Source organism: Neopsephotus bourkii, unplaced genomic scaffold, assembly GCF_033783945.1.
Source record: "Neopsephotus bourkii isolate Nb327-2 ecotype Australia unplaced genomic scaffold, CSIRO-AGI_Nbou_v1 NB_1652, whole genome shotgun sequence".
Lineage (NCBI taxonomy): Eukaryota > Metazoa > Chordata > Aves > Psittaciformes > Psittacidae > Neopsephotus > Neopsephotus bourkii.
In genome coordinates, this window is record NW_026902126.1 from 128,492 (window position 1) to 148,605 (window position 20,114).

General features: G+C 40.5%; 1 protein-coding gene across 11 annotated transcripts in view; it reads right to left on the reverse strand.

Annotated features, from left to right (window-relative positions):
• Window positions 1-20,114, reverse strand: part of ATXN2 (ataxin 2) — a 51,006-nt gene that overhangs the window by 18,191 nt on the left and 12,701 nt on the right. For 3 of the 11 annotated variants that reach the window (XM_061374688.1, XM_061374691.1, XM_061374687.1), the window contains exons 6-18: window positions 14,436-14,560; window positions 13,070-13,161; window positions 10,234-10,431; window positions 9,585-9,763; window positions 7,913-8,122; window positions 6,051-6,233; window positions 4,377-4,565; window positions 3,617-3,724; window positions 2,698-2,768; window positions 1,696-2,003; window positions 1,158-1,221; window positions 898-1,050; window positions 342-402 (exon numbers count right to left, since the gene is read on the reverse strand). In XM_061374688.1, the coding sequence (XP_061230672.1) occupies window positions 342-402; window positions 898-1,050; window positions 1,158-1,221; window positions 1,696-2,003; window positions 2,698-2,768; window positions 3,617-3,724; window positions 4,377-4,565; window positions 6,051-6,233; window positions 7,913-8,122; window positions 9,585-9,763; window positions 10,234-10,431; window positions 13,070-13,161; window positions 14,436-14,560 (1,941 nt within the window). Of the gene's footprint in view, window positions 1-335; window positions 403-897; window positions 1,051-1,157; window positions 1,222-1,695; window positions 2,004-2,697; window positions 2,769-3,616; window positions 3,725-4,376; window positions 4,566-6,050; window positions 6,234-7,912; window positions 8,123-9,584; window positions 9,764-10,233; window positions 10,432-13,069; window positions 13,162-14,435; window positions 14,561-20,114 lie in introns of those variants that run through there. The other 8 variants (XM_061374686.1, XM_061374685.1, XM_061374690.1 and 5 more) reach the window with 6 other exon arrangements.

The window sequence follows — 20,114 nt, forward strand, 5'->3', positions numbered from 1 at the left end:
TAAATCAGTGGAGAAAATTGGCGCAGAAAGGTTCCCTTTAAATAAACCCATAATGCTTACGAAATACAGAAAATGATCAGCTTACCCTAACATTACAAATAAGAGACACTTTCCTGTTTGATAAATCAGATTCCAAACCAAGCAACTCCCCATTACTCAACCTTAGCATGTTTTGGCTGAATTAGTTTATCTACATTTTCCACTTCTCTTTATTAAAAATAGCATTTGAAATAGCAATTGAAACCAAATTAACACAGATTAAAAAACACACAAACATCTGTAATGTATTCATGCTGCATGCAGACTAAGAACCAAACAGGCAGTATTATTCTCACCTTTACCTGCTCTATATGTCTTGGCTTGGTTCACTGGCATGGGCGTCATGGGAATTGGATACAAAGGCTGAAACACAAGGAGGCAAAGCTGTGATATTCCTTTAAAAAGTGAATGTGTGTCAGAGTGGGGGCCCCACTCAGCTTTGATGCATTTTACTCTGTTATGTTACATGGTTTATATAAGGTATTTTCTTGGCTCACTGTGATTAATCTGCATGTACAAACAGCTAAGGTCATATGGTTTGCAACAACCAGTTAAGTCATGCTACTACTGGTGCTTCAACGTACTAAATCAGTAAGCTTTATAACAGCTAGATTCGCTATTTTAGTAATCCCTACAATAACCAGAAACTAGTGGGACACAGCTGGAAGAAACAGCTGCTTAAAATTTAAGAGAGCCCTGAGAAAGGGGAGGGAGTCTAGCTAAAACTTAACAACAATGCAACTGTGCCTATATTTACAAGAGTATTATAAGCTGTACCATCTCCCTGTTTTAACTTAGATCTCCTAAGTGTCCTCAACTTGCTGACACCCATCTCAGAAGTGTAAGTTTGCATTTTACCTGCACGCCTGGACTCACTGGAACCGGGTACATCATATTTGGTGCAAAACAAACGGGCTGAGTGTACACTGGGGTTGGCTGCTGATGACCCACCATGGAAGGGCTAGGTTGAGCTTGTGGACGAGGGGAGGTTGGTGTAGTAGAAGGTTTCGGCTACAAACAGAGTTCAACAAGGCATAAGATTAGTTTGATTATCCTCCAAGGACAAGTTTTACTTAGATCTACTCAGAAGCAACATTAAACAGTATCAAGTAACTTACTTGAGCAAAAGATCGAGGGTTGAACTCTTTTGCATTAGGATTAAGGGTTGATTTTCTAACTTGCCTAAACATAACAAAAAAATGACATTCAGCATTATTCTGTTATAAGCATATCTGTAAAAATCCTTAATGGTTAAAAATTTAGATTAAAAAACATCATTTCCATCTGAGAGTCGGATTTCTGAGAACTCAAGCAACACATGGCATGCAAAAAGCCACCCTTGGTGACAGCACTCTTACTATACTCATCCATAAGAAAGCTTTCCTGCTGTTGATACTATAGCTCACATGAGCCAGGAAAACATTTAAATAAGCATTTAGATACAAATTAGGCATCAAAAGGGTTCTACATGCAGCTCTGCCACTGACTCATCAGATGACTTTTAGTAGTCACTTTACCTGTTATCCTCTCTGTGTAACAGAGAGTACCGGTATCAGTATATAAACAGTAAGATATTACACATTCACCACAGCTTTATCCACAAATGGCTAAATGCTAATAACAGATGTGCTTATTCTAAAAGGCGTAATTACTCACTCAGAAGTATCTTTCTTCTCCTCTTTATCCTCTTTATCTTGTTTACTTCCAGGCCCAGATGTCTGTACACCTTGTGAAGTTACCTCAGGCCCTCGCTTTTGCTCAGAACTATTACTTATTGAAGGAGAAATACTTGGACTATTAGGTTTGCTACTGCCACCATTAGAGTTAGTATTACTGCCAGTTTCTATGATAGATTCTTTAGGGGTTGATTCTGTCTTTTCTTTAACTACATCTCTTGATTTTTCACCTTCTCGGGTTTTGTTTAGCAGCTGATCCATTGCATCTGAAGAGGAACTCGACTGTAACTGAAAAGAAAGAACCCCAAGGAATATACTCAGTAAATTGATATGCAGAACTAGGGAAAGACAAACCTAATGCTATCACATACACAGAGTAAACCACAGTCCCACAGGCCTCAATCATCTGGAAATGACCTTTTAAAGCATACATTTCCATCTCTACTAGAAAAGAAATCTATGAAGCAGGATGATGTGTTAAGCCTACACTGTGAAAGAAGCTATTCAGCTACTCAAATGACCTATATGTTGATTAGGGAGTGACAGGAAAGCTTAAGACAACCGTCTGGACTCATCCCCATGTGATTTAACAGTAACACTTGAAAAGCCAACCTGATTTAATAAACCAGTTTAACCATCTTCAAATTGCCTCAGCAAATCCCCTCACTTAATTTTCAAACAGCTCTTCCACACAGAGTTTAAATGTGGTAATTATTTGCACCTAATAATCAAACAGGCTTCAAGTACTCTTTTCAGTGTACAGTCGACAGTCGATACACACATTCACGTGTATTAGTCAATTCTACTAGCAAGAGTCAGCATTGATTTTATAGTATCTAGCATGAATTCTTCTATTTTCATAAATGAAGCTCAAGTGGTGAAGACCTGTTCTCCTGTTACCACATGCAGTTTATTCAGTTCATTAAAACAGTCTGGATGCACACGAGTTAACATCATTAAGTTAACACACAGAGAGACTTACCCTAAAGTCATTCTTAAATTTCTTTAAATCATCAATCTGTTTTCTATGTTCTGAAACAATTGGAGATACACCTGCCAAATATAAGATCAACATTGTCCAGGCATTTCTAATACAAGACTGATGCACAACACGTACACATTATTGAGTTTGCAAAAATGTTTCACATCTAAAAATGAAATAGGGTTATCATTTCATCTGTAATTTGCTGTAATTCCATGAACTACGTGTCTGAGCACACAAAAATACACTGCTGAAACCACAGCATTACATAACTGGCATATCTGTAGTTCTAATACGTTGCACCAAGACAGAAGCCCTGAGGTGCAGGGACTGCAGAACTCAGCTGAACACAAAGCAGCATGCAGCAAAACCCTCAGAACATTAACAGACCAGAGTTTCAGATCATTGCAAGTAAAGGCGAAACGCTGATCAAGGTCAGGTTTACAGCTGGACTTGATCTTAAAAGTCTTTTTCAACCTAAATGATTTTATGATTCTAATTTCAGCATGAAAAGATGTTTTGGAGAACTGCTGCAGAAAGGGAAAAATTTAAGGCATAGTAGGAAGAGGCACAGCTACAAAACCTATGCTGACCATGATGCTCAGGAGTACAGCTCTAAGCAGAAACACTCATTTAGTCCAGACAGCTAAAAACCAGCTTTCTGAGCAGGAAAAAGAACAACCACGAGAAAAGAAAGCCCACCATCCACATGAGCATCTCTATACTCTGTGTTGATGAGTCAAGAATATGTAAAATTGCAGACCTGACACTTCACACCTGCACAACCAAGTTTTCGCTGTAGAACACCCCAGACTGCCTCCAAGTCTTCCTCAAAATGCTAACTAAAGCAGTCAGTACAGCAGGTTTAGTGCGTGGAATTCCTGTATTACACAAGTATAGTTGAAAGCTAGATACAAACCTTTGTTTTCAGGTTTAGGAAAACTAGGAGAAGTCTCACTTGGCTTTATATTCTCCTTGTTTCCAGTTGCTGAATTTTGCCTCTGGTCTTGAAGCCTAGTATCTTTAGCTAGGAAAGAAATTACCAAAGTTATTAACTTACACACAACTCAAACTAACCAAAGAGAGACACCAAGACAGAAACAGAACTGAGATTTAACCATTTTAGCTTACAAAAGAAAACATTGGGGTCTGGAGGGTTATCTTCCCTCCTTCCCACTCTACTGCCTTTAAGCTGCAGAAGTCCCTGTCGAACACATCCCTCACATCATACACAGAGCCTTAACTAGGCTGGGAAATGAACTATAAACTGAGAGTGGACTATTTTCACTAGTCCATTAGACAGTGCTAGAATGATTAGAGTTCTCAGACATCTTGATTGTGTTCTTGAGTGTTTGGATTATTCCCCTTCCTTTTGCTACGCTCAGAATACTCCTTGAAACCAGCATCCCATGTTTCTTTAAACAGCCAGGAACTCAGTTTGAAGAAAAAATACAATCCTCGATTCAACTCAGAAATCAAGCATATAGACTTACCAAAAAGCTTTTCTCCAACCTTAGTTTAGAGCTAGCATCATGACAAAAGTGGAACTTGCTACACAGTGAAATCGAATGCATCAGAAGTTTTCCTATCATTTAGGAAGCAGCTCTGCTCTTGCAGAGGCACATTCTTTGTCAGGGATTAAGGAACAGGAGCATTTGCAAGCAGCAAGGGTAACTTACCTTCACTGGAAGGGGTAACTGCTCTGTTGGATGCAGGGCTGGCAGGTGTAGGAGAGGCAGCTGGAACAGGCATGGCAACAGATTCAGTGGGAATAGTTCCAGGCTGAGGAGAAGGCAGAGCTGGTCCCATGGGGGTGCTGCTTTGCCTTGGAGACCTAGGCCTGTGTGTTTTAGGGGATAATCTTGGAACTAGAAACAAACAGGGAAAAAACAGTTATAGGATTAAGTTTCCTCATCTGCTCAGCAGTTTGCTTATTTATAAATCACTAACGACATGCTTTAAAATACTTAGCGGGGCATTATATAGTAATGGAAAACCTGTTTACCTTTCAGGTACACCTCCTAGTTCCTTACAATGTAGCATTGCAGACAAATGGTACAATTATTCTGCAGACTGTCACCTAATACATATCACTGCCCTGTAGTGCCACCATGAAACTGCAATATTCTCCCCAGCCCCCAAGTAGTACAACTACAACAGCTCACATTAACACAGAAGAGGTGGCCAGGTCTCCACACAAACAGCTGTAAAACATTTTTTAAAGGGCTGAAAAAAACCACATCCATTTTACAGCGTCCTCTTTTGGAGGTTTGCCAGCTGGAAGGAAAACAATATCCTATTGAAAGAAGATGGTTTGATGTATGGTTTTGCCTCCATGTTAAAGCAGCAAGGGAAGCTGTATATTCTTTGAATGGTAACTTGTACCTCCTGCTCTTCCCACCGTGGCTAGTTACGTGCTTTACATCACATATTAACATCAAGTGTGCGAGGAGAAAGACGGGTTAAGGTGTTTTAACAATCCTACTTGCGCGTTAATAACATCTAAAATGGGGAGGGAAGATGAATCAGACATAATGCCGTAACAGAAGAGGTCAAATCTTTTCCACAAGGCAACAGGTCTGAGGGGGTCTAATTCCTCCCTTCTTGCTGAAACATGCATTCCCACTGCCCTCCTCTAGAACTCTAGCACTGCTAACATGTACCAGACTTCAATCTGCTGCTCACTTGCCCTTCAATTCAAAGAGAGTGCCCAGCTGCTGACAACTCACTAGAACACGGCCTCAACTACAAAAGCTTGAGACTAGGGCCTGTGTCATGAAGTATTTAAGAAACATGTTAATGGAACAAAAAAAGAAGAGACACTGGCTATTATCTGCTGCTACAGCACTGAGACAAACACAAAATGGCCACTTAAAACCTGACCAGGTTTTGAAGGAAAAATACATCCAACTTAACTTGAATATCATTTAATCATCTCTTCTAACACCAGCCTTCCTCTTTCCAAATGCCTCCTCCATTTGTAAACCACAACTCAGTTACACTGCCATTAACCAAATTCAGTGATGCAGCAGAACACAAAAAACTTTTCCCGTCTCCTTCAATAACTTCCATGAAAACTGCTTTTTTCAACAACCAATTCCCACATTTTTCCTTCCTTTCATACAGCATCTGACTTAACCTCTCTGCCATTAGGTCAATACTGCACCCGAAGGACCAACTCACCAACTAGTTTACTAAGCTACCCGGGAACATCCTTGTCCCACATCATCTGAACAGGCTAAGTTAACAGACCAGTGTTTATTCAGAGCCTGAATTGCCTAGAAACGCAGCTTAGCATTCACACTCTAGAGTGCCCCTGGCAAGCCATCTGCAATAAGCCAAGCTTTACCTACCCCCACTGACAACTGATGACCACGTCCCACCTGAAGGGCTGCCTCGTGCCACTGCAGTAGTAGATGCTTCCCCTGGTGCATTATGAGATACAAATTCTAAGCCACTTGAAATTGTACCCCTACCAGTAGAGACTCTGTGACCTCGAGGGTGCCGTTGTGCCTTAGGAGACATCCGTGGAGGCCCTGAGGAAAAGAAGACAACCCCACACAATAAGTACTTAATGTCCACCACTACGAGTACCCAAACATACCGCTTTTAAAACTGGATTTAATCTAATAACTCTCAGTATTATAGTCAAGCAATTTACACTGACATCAACTAGAACCAGGGATCCATGAGAGTAAAGAGGCCAAGTCATTGGTCCAGCCAGACTACCAACACACTCATCGCCTTGCTCTGACAGCTCAAGTTCATTGATATTTAGAAGCTTTATCAGAATCAGAACAGGTATGCAAGTCCTGGATGTAAAAGATTTGAACCCAAGCATCCGATATTGCTTACTGCCACGCAAGCCAAAAAGGTGAGTGGCCCAGTTCCCTCTGGATAAGCACAGCTCCAGGCTATCAAAGGTTTTCCAGAAAAGAACAAATATCCATTGCTTTTGTCAGGTGGTCAGTGATACCAACCATGTATTTACAGTGCAGTCATCACTGGCTGACCAATGCTCTTGGGGAATTTCAGCAGAGCATTCTGCATTGAGGCTGAATTGCCTGCAGCACGTCGCAATTCATTTACAAGTCAGCAAAACTGCAACCGAACAAGTTACTGTTATCCCAAGGTTCAAGTCATGCATGTTGTAACGCCAGAAGCTAAAGTCAGAAGTGAATACAGTAATTCTGAACAGCTTACACCACTGCCACAGAACAGTTATGCTCAAGTCTAAGCAGCAATACGGTTCCTACAGCCTAAAATACATTTCTCTTTACAAGATGAGACTGAAATGTTGATACTTCAGAAGGAAAAAAGGGTGTATGAACAGAAGACAACGTGGCCGATTACAGTTCACTTTTAATGTAGGTCAATAACAGTGAAAAGTTCAGATAATGGCTTTCTGGTTTTAGGTGAAGTTCTAAAGTATCAAGTACCTCTTCTGGTTACATAAATCTTTAAATGACAGCCTCTATTTTAACCATAACTCGAAAGCACACTTCAATCCAATTTATCTACAGGCAAGTCTTTTAAAGAATACACACTTTGTCCAGCAATGCCCTAGCCCGTGTTGTGCAGGCTACTTTTTAAGTGCACGTAAAGAAAACTGAATAAACATTTTAGAATGTGCTCCCTTCCTGTACCCTCAGAGGACAAATTTAGCTCAGATACTTCTGCATACAGCTACAGAGACTCATGGGTTAGCCTTTCCCTGCATATTCCTGCCTGCTAATGCAAACAGATCTGAAGTCTTCTACAGATTCACCTATAAAGCAGCTTATCCTATCCCATTCCACAGTGCACTTCTCCAAACATAGTTTTTTAACAAAAGGAAATTCAACGATTTAGTTAAATTTGGAACTGCTTTTTGTGGAACAACTGTATTAAAATATTTGATACGTCATATAAATTTATATTCCTAAGAAGGCCCTTCCAAGTTATCAGGTCCTGAGTGTTGCTGTTGGTTAAGTTAAGACACTGAGCAGCGTTTACAAAGCTGAGTTGATTTCATACCAACTTGGGAAATGTCACAGCTTTATGTTGTTTTTGTAAAGCTCTTCAAATAAAAAGGTTAATAGAAATAGTCTGATAAAACTAAAGTTAAACACAAATTATAGGTTAAGTAATGAAGAGGAAAAACAATTTTGTAATTAAACTCACAAAGGAGTTAAACAAAGACAAACAAAAACATGAACAAATCGTGGTATTGTACCTTCTGAAGACATGCGTTTAGGCATAGTAGAGACAGGAGCTGGAGAACCATGAGCAGAGGGGTGAGACGGGGGCCTGGAGGGCCGCGAGGGGGGCCTGGAGGGCGGCCGTGTAGGGGTGGCTGCCCGAGGTGGAAGAGAGTTGGGACCTGACTGGTAGCGAGAAGGTGGGCGAGAGGAAGGAGATGGGCAAGGCGATGGCCAGGGAACACCTGACAGAACAAATGATATGAAGGAAAGTATAAAAACTAAAGAAAAATTATGGGGAAAAAGGTCAACAGAAAAAAAAAGTAAAATATGACAAAATGATTTTTCATGTTTAACCCTTTGGGGATAGCTCAGTTTAGCTCAGCAACCGAGAAAATCGGTCTCTGCAAGGTTATTTCCTCCACTTCAGGTCAAATTTCACATCTGAATGTCACAAACTCCCCAAAGGGTTAATTAGGATCTACAAATACTACTAAGGAATAGACAGTAAAGTTTGATCTGTTAGCCTATTATATATATGTTCTACAGTACGCATCACTCTTGACAAGGTCCTTAAATAGCTGCTAGAGGTTCTCAAACAGCGGTTCACATATAGTATTGACTCTACAAACTGCTACTTTCAAACCAAATGATGAGCAGTATCAATTCTAGAGAACTGTATCTTTACAAAAAGCAGCGGTGTTCAGTGTCTGAATCCTGCCATTAATGCTTTTAGTAGTTATCTGAAGTATTAATGTCATATTTTAATCTAGGATATAGGGCTCATTGTTTCCAAATCAAAGAGATTTAATTCACAAGCCATTCTGAATATTTTAGGTACATGATGTTCATTCAGCAGACTAACAGTATGACAGAAACCACAACTACTATGAACAAATGTCAAGGTTCGCACTGTTTGGGCAAGACTCAGTTGTTCATCCTTTATCCAGCTGACTGTATTTAAAAAGGAAGTCTCACTTACCTTTAGATGGTTCTCAGACTTCCTCTCCAGATAGAGGCACTTGAGTACTCTACGTTTATCATTTATTCACAGCCATCTCTTGTAATAGTTTTAACTTAGAAAAATAATGCCTTTAGGATAGGCTACTGCTGAAATCCATCTCGGATATATGGTGTCTGGTTTATGGAACACCAATTCCTGCTATACAGTGCCTAGCGATGTCTGTTTATAAATATTACCCATGTGTACAGCAGCAAATACTCAAATAGCTATTTGGAGAGAAGGCTTTGATTCCTCTTCCCCTAACACTTCTCTTGCTTTATCCTTTTTCATGGGAAAGAGAACTGATCCATGCACCAGAAAGGAAGATGCCTTGTCGGCTGCCACCTCCCTTTCACTTGGTGTCAGCATTGCTACTCCTCCACGTTGAGCTCAGCAGCAGTACTACACAAAGCAGGTTTTAACCTTTAAAACCTGATAATGCACCATCATCTAAGACAAAGGGGATTGAGAGGGAAAACAAGTGACATTTCTGCTCTGAAAAGCTTCGTACAGTGCAGCCAAATTCGTGTTCCATTACAAATTAAACCCAAATCAAAATCACAACCTCTGTGTTAAATGATGAGTGCTAATCAATCTAGCTTATGAAATACACATCCTAAGACCACACCAGATGCAGTTGCAACATAATTAGGTAATTGACTGCAATTTTATACAGCACATTTGTTTAGACTTCAGATACTTGCCTCCGTTAACTACTCTTTGATCTGCTCCAGAGTTAGGACTGAATTCTGAAGAATGGGATCCAGACCTTGAAATTGGTGGGCCTGATCCAGACTGGCCCATCCTTGGTGAGTTTTGTCTTCCACTTCCCCAGGACAGGACATCTCTGTTCCTCTGTCCAGGTGGAATGTATTTATTTTCTCTGTAAAAACAGCAAATTTCTATCAGTGTTAAGACAGAACAATGAAAAGCACCTGACCAAGGGCTCTGCTGCATTTTCTATCCTCCTCAAATCAAGCTAAAGGAAAATTCTAAATACTATCAGATGTTGACCTAACATTCACCTCCTGAATTGGCTTTTGACACAGACCACAGAGTCCACTTTCTATGAGCTCACAGACACTGAACGCTTTAGTCCTAATGCCTGAAATTCCCCATGACATACCATAACCACTGCCTTTTCCTGTAATTCGGTCTGAATTCACCACAGAGATAATACAGGGCCAGGCAGAGGTGCGCAAGTTAGCGTTGAGTGCCAAAACCAGCACAGGATTGTTTACACAAGGTTCCTAAACTCATCAGCCCTGCTGAAAAAGCAGTTTCAATGAGCAAATTGTACCAAAACATGTACATCACTTAACTCAAACTACTATCGACAGTGTATGCAAGTACCTAGTGTTCACACCGTGGCCTTCTCGTTCGTTAGCATTTCTCTGAACAGCAGTGTATTTTTCTTCTTCTGTTCTTTCATCGTTTTCCAAGGCAACCCGAGCTTTGTACTGGGCACTTGATTCGATTTCCTCTGCTAATTGAGTTGCTCTGGCTTCCCGTTTTAAAAACTCTTCTGAATTATCTCTTTCTAATGGCACCCTAAAAGACAACGAAAAAAACCTCTGAAACGCATCCAAAAGCGCAAAGGAGCTACAAAAATGACACTGTGTTAATTCTAACCAAGTCAAGAGGAAAGCAAATTCTTTTAAGCCAGCAGACTTGCTGTCTTTATGTTGATATTCCTGGACTGATTTGATACTTGGTGCAAATTCAGTGCTATGTACCTGCCTGGAGAGCTGAGGTCAGGGTGCAGAGCTCTTCCATAGGACTTGCAAAATCCCCAGTCCTTAAAGCTATGCAAAAGCTCCAAATTTTCACATGGTTGAGTACATTAGTAACAAAAAGCCCCAGGCCGTTGTTTAGATAGGAAGCTGCTCTAAAAGACCACATTTGAATTTCTTTAGCTATTTACACATCCCCAGTGGACACAAGAGTCCCCAGTCCTACTGAAATTAAAGTTACATTCCTAATCCTTTGATAATTCCAGCCATAGAACTGCAGCTTTTCCTGTTAGGAGGAACTGCAAAAAAGATGAATGCAACACATTAGAGCACAGGACCAGAAAACCATGACTCACTTGCCATGTCCTAGGACATCATACCCCTTCATTCCACGTATCTCTATTAGGTAATAGCGTGTTGCAAAAAGCATACGTAGGCTCCTTAGGAAAGCCACCAAGTATTAAACACAGAAGCAATGAAATACTGAAGGATAACTAGCAATGGACATCACACCCTGCAACTCCTTCTGTCGACCCATGGTTTTGGGTTTTACCTCTTCTAATTTGTGTTTAAGAATGAGGTTTTACAAAGGAACTTTGTACTTTGTCTCCAGTTCTAATATTGAGTTCTAGAAGTCATTTTGTCCAACCTTACTTTAGAATAAACTACATAAAGAATACAGCTGAGGCTTGGACCATGCTATGCTAGGCATTACAGAATCACTGCTGCACATACCTGGAATAATACAAAAAAAGAACAAAGAAAGTAGGTGGAGACACAAGCCAAGTATGTACTAACATATGCAACATTACTCAAGTGTTGGTGGCTCAACCAGGAAAACAAGTGGCTTTGCCAAATCCAAGCCAGCACTCAGCTACTGCATCACACGTTTTTCCTCATATGCTTCTGCCCAGTCATTTCTGGCCTTATCAATGGGAACTTCAAGGATATGAAATAAACCCCTTACCCTTCAGCGTAAAGCTTTGGCTCAAACAAGCTATGCAAGAACATAAAGCAGACAAACCTGAAGTCACAGGCCTCGCTTGCCCTGTATTAAGCTTATGCTTAAGAACACCCAATACATCCTCATTTATTTAAAGTGACTGAAAAAATGAAGGGATGTACGGTAGCAGTGATGTCAACCTAACCAAACAAAAGAACTCCTGATGGAACATACGGATTTATGTTTTCCAATGGGGAAAAGTTGTTCTGAACCCCAGTGATGAGAGAAGCATGTACAGCAGGTGATGAACATACTAATGCAGTACACTTGCTAGAACACATACTTGCACCTTCATGCAGTTTGACAAACTATACCTGCTTAGCTCTAGGAAGGGAAAACAAACAATAAATCCTTCACAGTCCTTCAGTTGCACATATACTCATTTAGCTATGCTGCTGCTCATCACATACTTGGGAGAACCAGGAAAAGAGCTTCCCAGTTTAGCAGCCTGAGATGCAGAGCAAGTTGCTTGATAATGGCATTAATTTAAAGCCACCTTCGTGGTTTTAATCTCTTTCCATTAATATCCATAAAGTAAAAAGATGGAAGACTAAAGTTCAAAAGTACAAAAAGTACTTAGAGCAGTGAAGTATATGAAAGACCAGCTTCTCCAGGATTCAAATGTAAGCCAATTAAAGCACTTTGATGATCACCATGTCACAGGTCTATTTTAACAAAATAGTAGCGATAAAACTGGTGAACCAGAGACCTGCAGACTAATAAAAATCAAAATATACCCTGCAATTCCTTGCCATTCGAAAATAAGTTTACACTTTGGGGGTTAAAAGATTGGGAAAACATTAAAGACATTTCACAATGGCTGCTGAACATCTGCAATTGATTTGTTTTGCAGTTGCAGTTAACATTATAGCTGCAGACTATTGGGAACAGGTCCACGCAGCCAAAGTAGCCAGAGCAGGCTTTATACTACTTCTATATTCAAGCTGTTATTATACTGTAAGTAAAACTTTACTTTAGATCTGGACGAGTCTGATAAACAAGTCACAGCACACGACCCCCCCCAGTCATCAGCAGCATTCCAACATCATCCAGATCAACTGGCTCAATAAAATCAGCGTTGAGTGAAACTGCTCTGTTAGGTTAAACACAGACTATAGATACAGCATCCATGCAAATACAGTTTCACAATTCAGTATTTTCCACCTTATTCATAAAGGGTTTTGTGAGAAACAAGTATTATTGCATGCCTAACTTCAGAAAATGTTGCAATGGGAAAGAATTGTGCCCATTTAAGGGAACATATAATGATTACTGCATCTAACTGTTCACAAAAGGCTGGCGAGGTTTCTTAAGCACTATTCATTCATTGCATTTTCAGTTACTCGATTCCACAGCTTTAGAGGGTATGCAAAATTCTCTTCAGAATACACAGTTTGTTGAAGCAGGGAGAACATGAAATACAAATCTAATAACAAAATATTTTGGAACTTACGTATAAGAAGATAAACTGCTGTCATAAGTTGATACTACACCATAATTTTCTTCATTGTAACGAAACATGTCATTGGGATCCCATCCATTAGACTAGAAGAAAATGATGTTTGTTTTTCAAAATGACACTGGAAATACATTCCCTCAAACTTGAGGGCTGATGGCAGAAATGAAACCTTTTTGCCCTTTTCCTTGGGCCTATAAATTCACTGTCCAGATAGCAAAGTTACTAAAGCCACAATCTATTTCAGAGACATTTGCTCACCAGATGCACACATTTTACCTTCAAAAGCCAGGTTTTTCTTGTTTGTTGTGTGGTTTTGGGTTCTTTTTATGATGGGTTTTAAGCATCATGCTCACTCTGGTACCAGAAGATTACTGGCTAGCAGGGAATACATAGATGAATGCCTTTTCCACAAGTGCAAACCGACTCTTCTGAACATTAGAAGTGTCCTTTGCTGTGGCAAACACTCCAGCTTTTCAAAGGCACTACTAATGCAATTATGTACGCCACACACCCCACAGGCAGAACGCCCCTGTTGATCTGCACAACTTCCCCACTTTAGTAAAATTGCTATTACAGCACTCAAAGCACAATGGTAAACGTTGTGAATGTTTTATAAAAGCACTGACAGCCTTAAGTATTCTAATAAATCTCAGATGTACAATATGTACACTAAAATTGACAGGATAACTGTTCTACCCAAAGTTAATAAGCGCAACAGTAATGTGAGTAGATTCTCCTCTAATCAGAAATACCATCCTCTTTCTTTAATATATTGCAGTCTGAATACCTTACTAAGAAGAGTGAATGGCTGAGTAAGAGCTGACTGCTATGGTGTATAAGGAAATGTCATCTGAGACCATACTCTTCATCTAACAATTCATAATCTACTGAGATTGTATCTGTGCTTATTAAGTCACGGGTCATACTTCCACCCATTTCCTTAATCTTAGCTCAGAGACAGTTAGCTAAGCACAATTTCGCCATAATTTCCAAATGCAGCGATAGTCAGACAGGAATGCTCTGATTAAACGTAAATCACTTCAGTGTACTGCTGAATTTGGAGTCCTTAATCAAAGCTCCTCTTTCAGCCAGCCCATGAGTCAAACACGTCCCTTACCACAGCTGCTGCCATTTGTCAATATTTGCCAAAACTGGCATTTGAAATCCAGCTATTCTTATTGAAATGGTAAAAATCTACTGTGGCAGCTGCCAGCAAAGACTGAACATCAACCCATACAATGGAGGCAGCAATTTCCGTCCAAAGTTCATTACTAGATTAAGATTAAGGAATTGTTGCAAGGCATGTCCAGGGAACTAGCTGATCTACAGACTGCCATACATGATAAAAAGCATTACTTACAACATCTGTCTCTAATGCCTCAAGCTCCTCCGTAGCGGTGTTCTCTCCTCCATCCCATGGTTCAAGATCCTTTTCCTTGTGCTCACCATTGACTTTAGCACTGATGGCTGAATCAGTAAAAGCATCTACAATGGAGTGGGGAGGGATGGGGGTGAAATTAATTTGGTTATGTACAGGAAACATACACATTAGTTTATCTGAGGAACAACCAAATACAGCTGAATCACAAGCACATTAAGTATCATTCACTTTCTCTTGTAGTTGCGGTATTCAATAGGACTACGTTAGAAAGGCACTTAATGCTCAGAATAGCTATGAAAGTACAGACTAAATTCTAACATATCAAAAAATAGCAGTAATTACTTTCAGTTATTTCAAAATGCAGTACACGAACAACATGTATGATTTTGGGGGAAAAAAAGAACAAAAAAGATGACCTGAGGATCCCCATTCCTCCAGAAAACCCAAGCCTTGTAGAAAGCACTTTCCAAACAGCCCAAACTGCACACTAACATACTATGCAAATGTCAAAAAAGCATGAGTGCAACCCAGTCCCTTTCCCTTAAATGGGTAAATTACAAGTTTCTCTTCAAACATCTGAGTTTCTTCTATTTCTACAACTCCTCAGCTCATCAGCATGCATGCACACACTTCTATTCCCTTTGCAGTGTAACTCAATTATCCATCAGCTTGGTGCACCATTCACTGTGAGGTGAACAGAGATGCCTTCCTGCCTGCAAGAGCTTTCTCAAGCAGCAGCTTACCCAAATCCCAGAGCATGATTCAGAAATTCTCTACCTCTTGTTCACAGAATCCCAGACTGGTTTGGGTTGGAAGAAACCTTAAAGCCTATTCAATTCCAACCCACAGGCATGCACACCTTCCACTAGAGCAGGTTGCTCCAAGCCCGTGTCCAACCTGGCATTGAACACTGCTTGGGATGGAGCAACCACAGCTTCTCTGGGCATCGTGTGCCAGCGCCTCAGCACCCTCACAGTGGTTGTGAATAACGTATGAAAATAAATAGGCAGAAAGGGTCTGCCCCTGTTTATAAAAGATACTAAAAATATATTAAAAAAATAAAGATCATGAGCTTTGATTTTCACTTGTTCACGTTTCATTCAAACCAGACTTAGGAGGGAATAACACTAGAATGTTGAAGTGCTGTAAAACACGTACAGAGCCATTCATCAAGGAAGCCAAGCTTTGTATTTGTAAGCAACCAGATCTCAGAGCTGCCACGCTTCAAGAGAAGGAACTTCAGAAAACAAAATAGGCTTGTAATAAGCTTATAAATAACTAAATAAGCCTAAAATAAGTAAGCCTGCAATCTACAATTTCCTATTATCATTCTACTGCTACAATAAGGAGTAAACATTTCAGACCTTTAGCAAGGATGAGATCAAATCACCAGGCAGTGCCAGTTATAGAAGAATGTGGCTTAAATTAACTTTTGGCAAGATATAAAGATCTTACTAGGGAAAATGAACTTTAAAGCCATCATGAAAAGAATTCACAACATATGAAGCCGGCCACTGATGTTCCAGTTTTTAAATCAGCACAGGAGACTGCTGGCATAGCTCCTTATTCCTGTTTTACCCAATTTCACAGTGAGGTTCTGCACATATATTGGTATGACCTGTCATAAACGTGAACTGTGCTCAGACCCCCTAATGACATTCAGCACTGCCTCATAAAATGCTTGCTCAACACAAAGACCAACTATGGGTAAGGGATTAAGCATTGTTAATAAGCTCAGATGGAACAAAATGTTATAGAAGATGTATGAGAAGTAAGGAGGTTATTAGCTAAACATTCATTTCAAATATAAAAGAATCAGTAAAACAGGAAAAGAAAGGCAAATGGAGGAAGGACATCCGAGAAGGCACAACCCTATTAGGGCTCACATGGAATTCCATAAACCTGCATCCCTCACCTTGTGTGATGTGACCTGGGACAGCACCAACACAGCTGGAGGTCAACACTTTTAACTGAGACTGTATTTTAGCTCATCACTAAACGTGATGCCTCTAGCAGGCACGTTCTGGGGTCACTTGTTAACTGCTCTGAAACAGTCACTGTATCATCATACTGCTACCTTTGTGCTGCTGCACAACCACAATCCCTGCGTTTTCAACTGCTCACAACAGGTAAAAGTCAAGGGTGAGAAATCACCAACTAACTGCAGGATACTCTAAATGATTCTAGGAAGTTACACATGCATGTTTTACAGTGCCATAAATCTGCGAGCAAAAACAGTGCGTTTCAGTTATGTATTATGGTAAGAAAAGCAGTACGAAAGGCAAAATGCAGAGACACAGAGTGACTGCCAAGAAAGTTACCTGTTTCTGAAGGAACTAAACAGATGTGGAGAGAGAAAAAATTGGAAGACGTCAGATATAAATACAGATGGGGTTTTTTCTTTCACATTATATTGCTGAATTCAGGCAATGCTCAGCTATTTCAGTCCCTCACAGACATGTTTAAACCAATTATACATCTCCCACCCTGCAAAGATCATTTCCACAGTAAAATGTTCCCATCTACTAACAGTCCCACTTTCCTTCACAAACCACCCTCTTCCAAATAGCCTACAGAATTCCAAGATATACCAAGTCAAAAGGAAACATCTCTTGGTTACCTTCACACAACCAGCTTTTAAAATACTCTATATCATGTTTAAATGTCCTCTAAAACTACACAGTAACACAGTGCTACCTCATTCCACAGTTAAGGAGTAACTAAAGAGCATAATTAACAGGAAGGTAAGGCACATGTATTTGGAAACTCTGCATCTACCTTATCAATACCCCATAGCTAACACCGCCACAGTCCAGACAGACCAAACTGCTGCTGTGCCCAATGCCATTAATCCAGTGTTTCGTGTTTGATCTGCTCAGGTTGGACACTTTACATCAAATGCAGGTTGGAGGCTGCTTATGTCACTCAGGGAACTGATATTTGCTTCTACATTACTTCAGTGAGAGCACAGGGAGCTCTTCAATGAAATGATATAAATATGAGTTTGAAGGACTGGTAAGAGCACCTGATGGAGATAATCTGTATTTCAGCAGGGTGTTTCCTTAGCTTCTGTTAAATTACTTCAAACTCCACACAAAACTGCGCCATTCTGGATACAGTGAATAAATACAGCTTAATAAGACACATCCACTCAACCCACTAATTTTCTTATTTTAAAAGCCACATAAACATTAAGCAGAGTGCTGTTAAAAATCATAGTGATACTGTGGGGAAAAAACCAACCCAACTCAAAACAAAAACTCCACTATCTAACGAATGCTACCGATCTGGGTAAGACGTGTAGAATGAGTGCCGTTTCCCAGTAGAATCCAGTGTACCATGGGGCACAGAAGCTCCACTGTTCTTCATTTCTCTCTCACTTTGGAATGAAAGCCACAAAAAAGACTGCAACAGCAGTTTAACCTCTACAACTCGAAGGAAATCCAGAGGTAGGAGGAATACAAGCTACAAAGGCAGACTTCTAGTCAGACAATATGGTCTCAGGAGCATCCAGACAAAGTTTAAGTGAGGCAGAACAGTACCTCAAGGCACACATCACTGTTTTCCTGGAACAAACAGCCAGGCAGGGACATGGGACACCAAGATGAAAAATAATGGAAGTCAAACAAGGCTTTACCAAAATCCATGAGCAACAAAATTCAGAACATATGGAAAAAATGAATTCCACAAATAATGGTTTCCAAGATAAAAATCCTGCTCTTAAGGTCAGTGGCAAAGTAGAAGCTAAACCATGAGTTGCTGCTACAAGTGCTGACTGGTGGAGTAATAACAGACAAGATACTGACTGCACAGGCTCAGCCTCTCCTTTATCTGGTGCCTCCTATCTCTGAGCTGTTGAATGAGCAATTCACATGACACCTTGACATAGCCAAAGTTTTAATCAAGTCCTTTTCTATATGGTAAAACCCAAGTTAAAGAGCAAATGAAAACTGGCCAAAGAGCTCAAGCTATAATACTCAGTCAGCCCCCCCTGCCTCTGTACCTGCTTAATGTTTCATCTCCTAAGCAAAGGAATGTGATATCAAAGACCTCACTTCTTGTTTTAAAGCCTGCTGACCAGGGCAAAAAAAACCCAAGGCCAATTCTGTGCAAGAGAAATTCACATTAAGGCAAATTAAACAGAAACATTGAGATAAAAACTCTGCTTGGGCAAAGTCTTCAAGTATTGAATGAGTTAAAATGGCCAGAACAGAGCAATTAAGAGTCTGGGTTTAATCAGTTTCAGTGTTTAACATGCATGTTTGCACAAACATATTCTGAGCTACTAATGGTGAAGAGCACAACTATGTAATTAAGTGCAACTCTGCAGTTCAAATGCTATTTAGGCAATAGGCCTCACGTGTCAAAGGTGCTCGTGCTGCACACTGCAAGCGCTGACCAAGTTTAGGGTCCAAAGTAAACTGAGCTTTCATCTTCAAGGTTTCAACTGTAAACTCTCATCTGGTTTGTAACTACTCAGTACTGATTTGAAATATTAAAACCAGTTACCACCAGCTCTGCAGAGCCAACATTTCCTTCCTTTGTTCATAATATGCCTACTGCTATTCCCCTTGCAACGCTTTCCCTGGAAAGATGCCACTTTCAATGCTAATTCAAGGAAAAACTTAAATAGCCAATTCTCTTCTGCCTTTTTTCACTGGATTTGTAATATTTTTCTCAGAGTGCAGTGATGGTGCCAAAACCCCAATAAAAACATTGTAGAAGCCTTTTACTTTAACAGTAGTTATGATGCTGAATTGCCTTGTCTTTAAAGAGAAGCCCAGAAGGCAACTCTGAAGCCTTACTCAAATCCAAATCGTATGCAGACCAGCACTGCTGACTGATCACTGGTTAGGGCTAGAGGAAACACTGCTACAACCTTATTCTGTTGAACACAGGCAGAAACAGAACCTCCTATTTCAATCACCCAGCCCAAGTAATCTACAACAAGAGATGCAGGCGCTTTCACCTTGGCTTCAGAAGGTGAAGCAGGAAGATGTTACATGCCAATGTACAGCTTCCACATCAGAGGGTTTTTAGCAGTCGATTTCCACTGCCACATGCAGAAGACAGAGCCTGTCCCTATTTAAATGCAGACAGAGTAGTCTGAAAGGGGGGTGAAGAATCTAATGCAATTTCACCTGAGTTTCCCAACGCATGTTTCATTTATCAGCTTGCCTGTACTGCAGAAAGGCCTAATTCCACAGCGAGAGACCCTCAGGTGGCTCATTTCCATTCATTCCGAAGCCTAGCAGGACTCTACATGAGCAGGAAGGTCTGTGCAGGCTGGCAGAGTTGCAAATAAGGGCCCAGGAAGTAGGGACAGATTTAAACATAAAACACTTGGAACACCCCTATCTACACAGACCTATTTTTTATCCCAAGCCTTCCAGTTTCTACAATCTGGGCAGGCACCACACTTTCTCCACTGGTGTGCCTAAAGGTGCAATGTCATGCTTGGCACAAGCAAATCTAAGACTGCTGCTCCCAAACAGGGTGTCTTCACCCACCCCGAGCCTATACTGACGTTACCTCCCCTGCCTTCGCACCACTGGTGTAGCTGCAGGATGAATTATCAGCTCAGCACTCCAAAGCTGCACGAGCATGATAGCAATTAAAGGTCCCTGGCAGACTATTTCAGATGGTTCCTTCAGACAC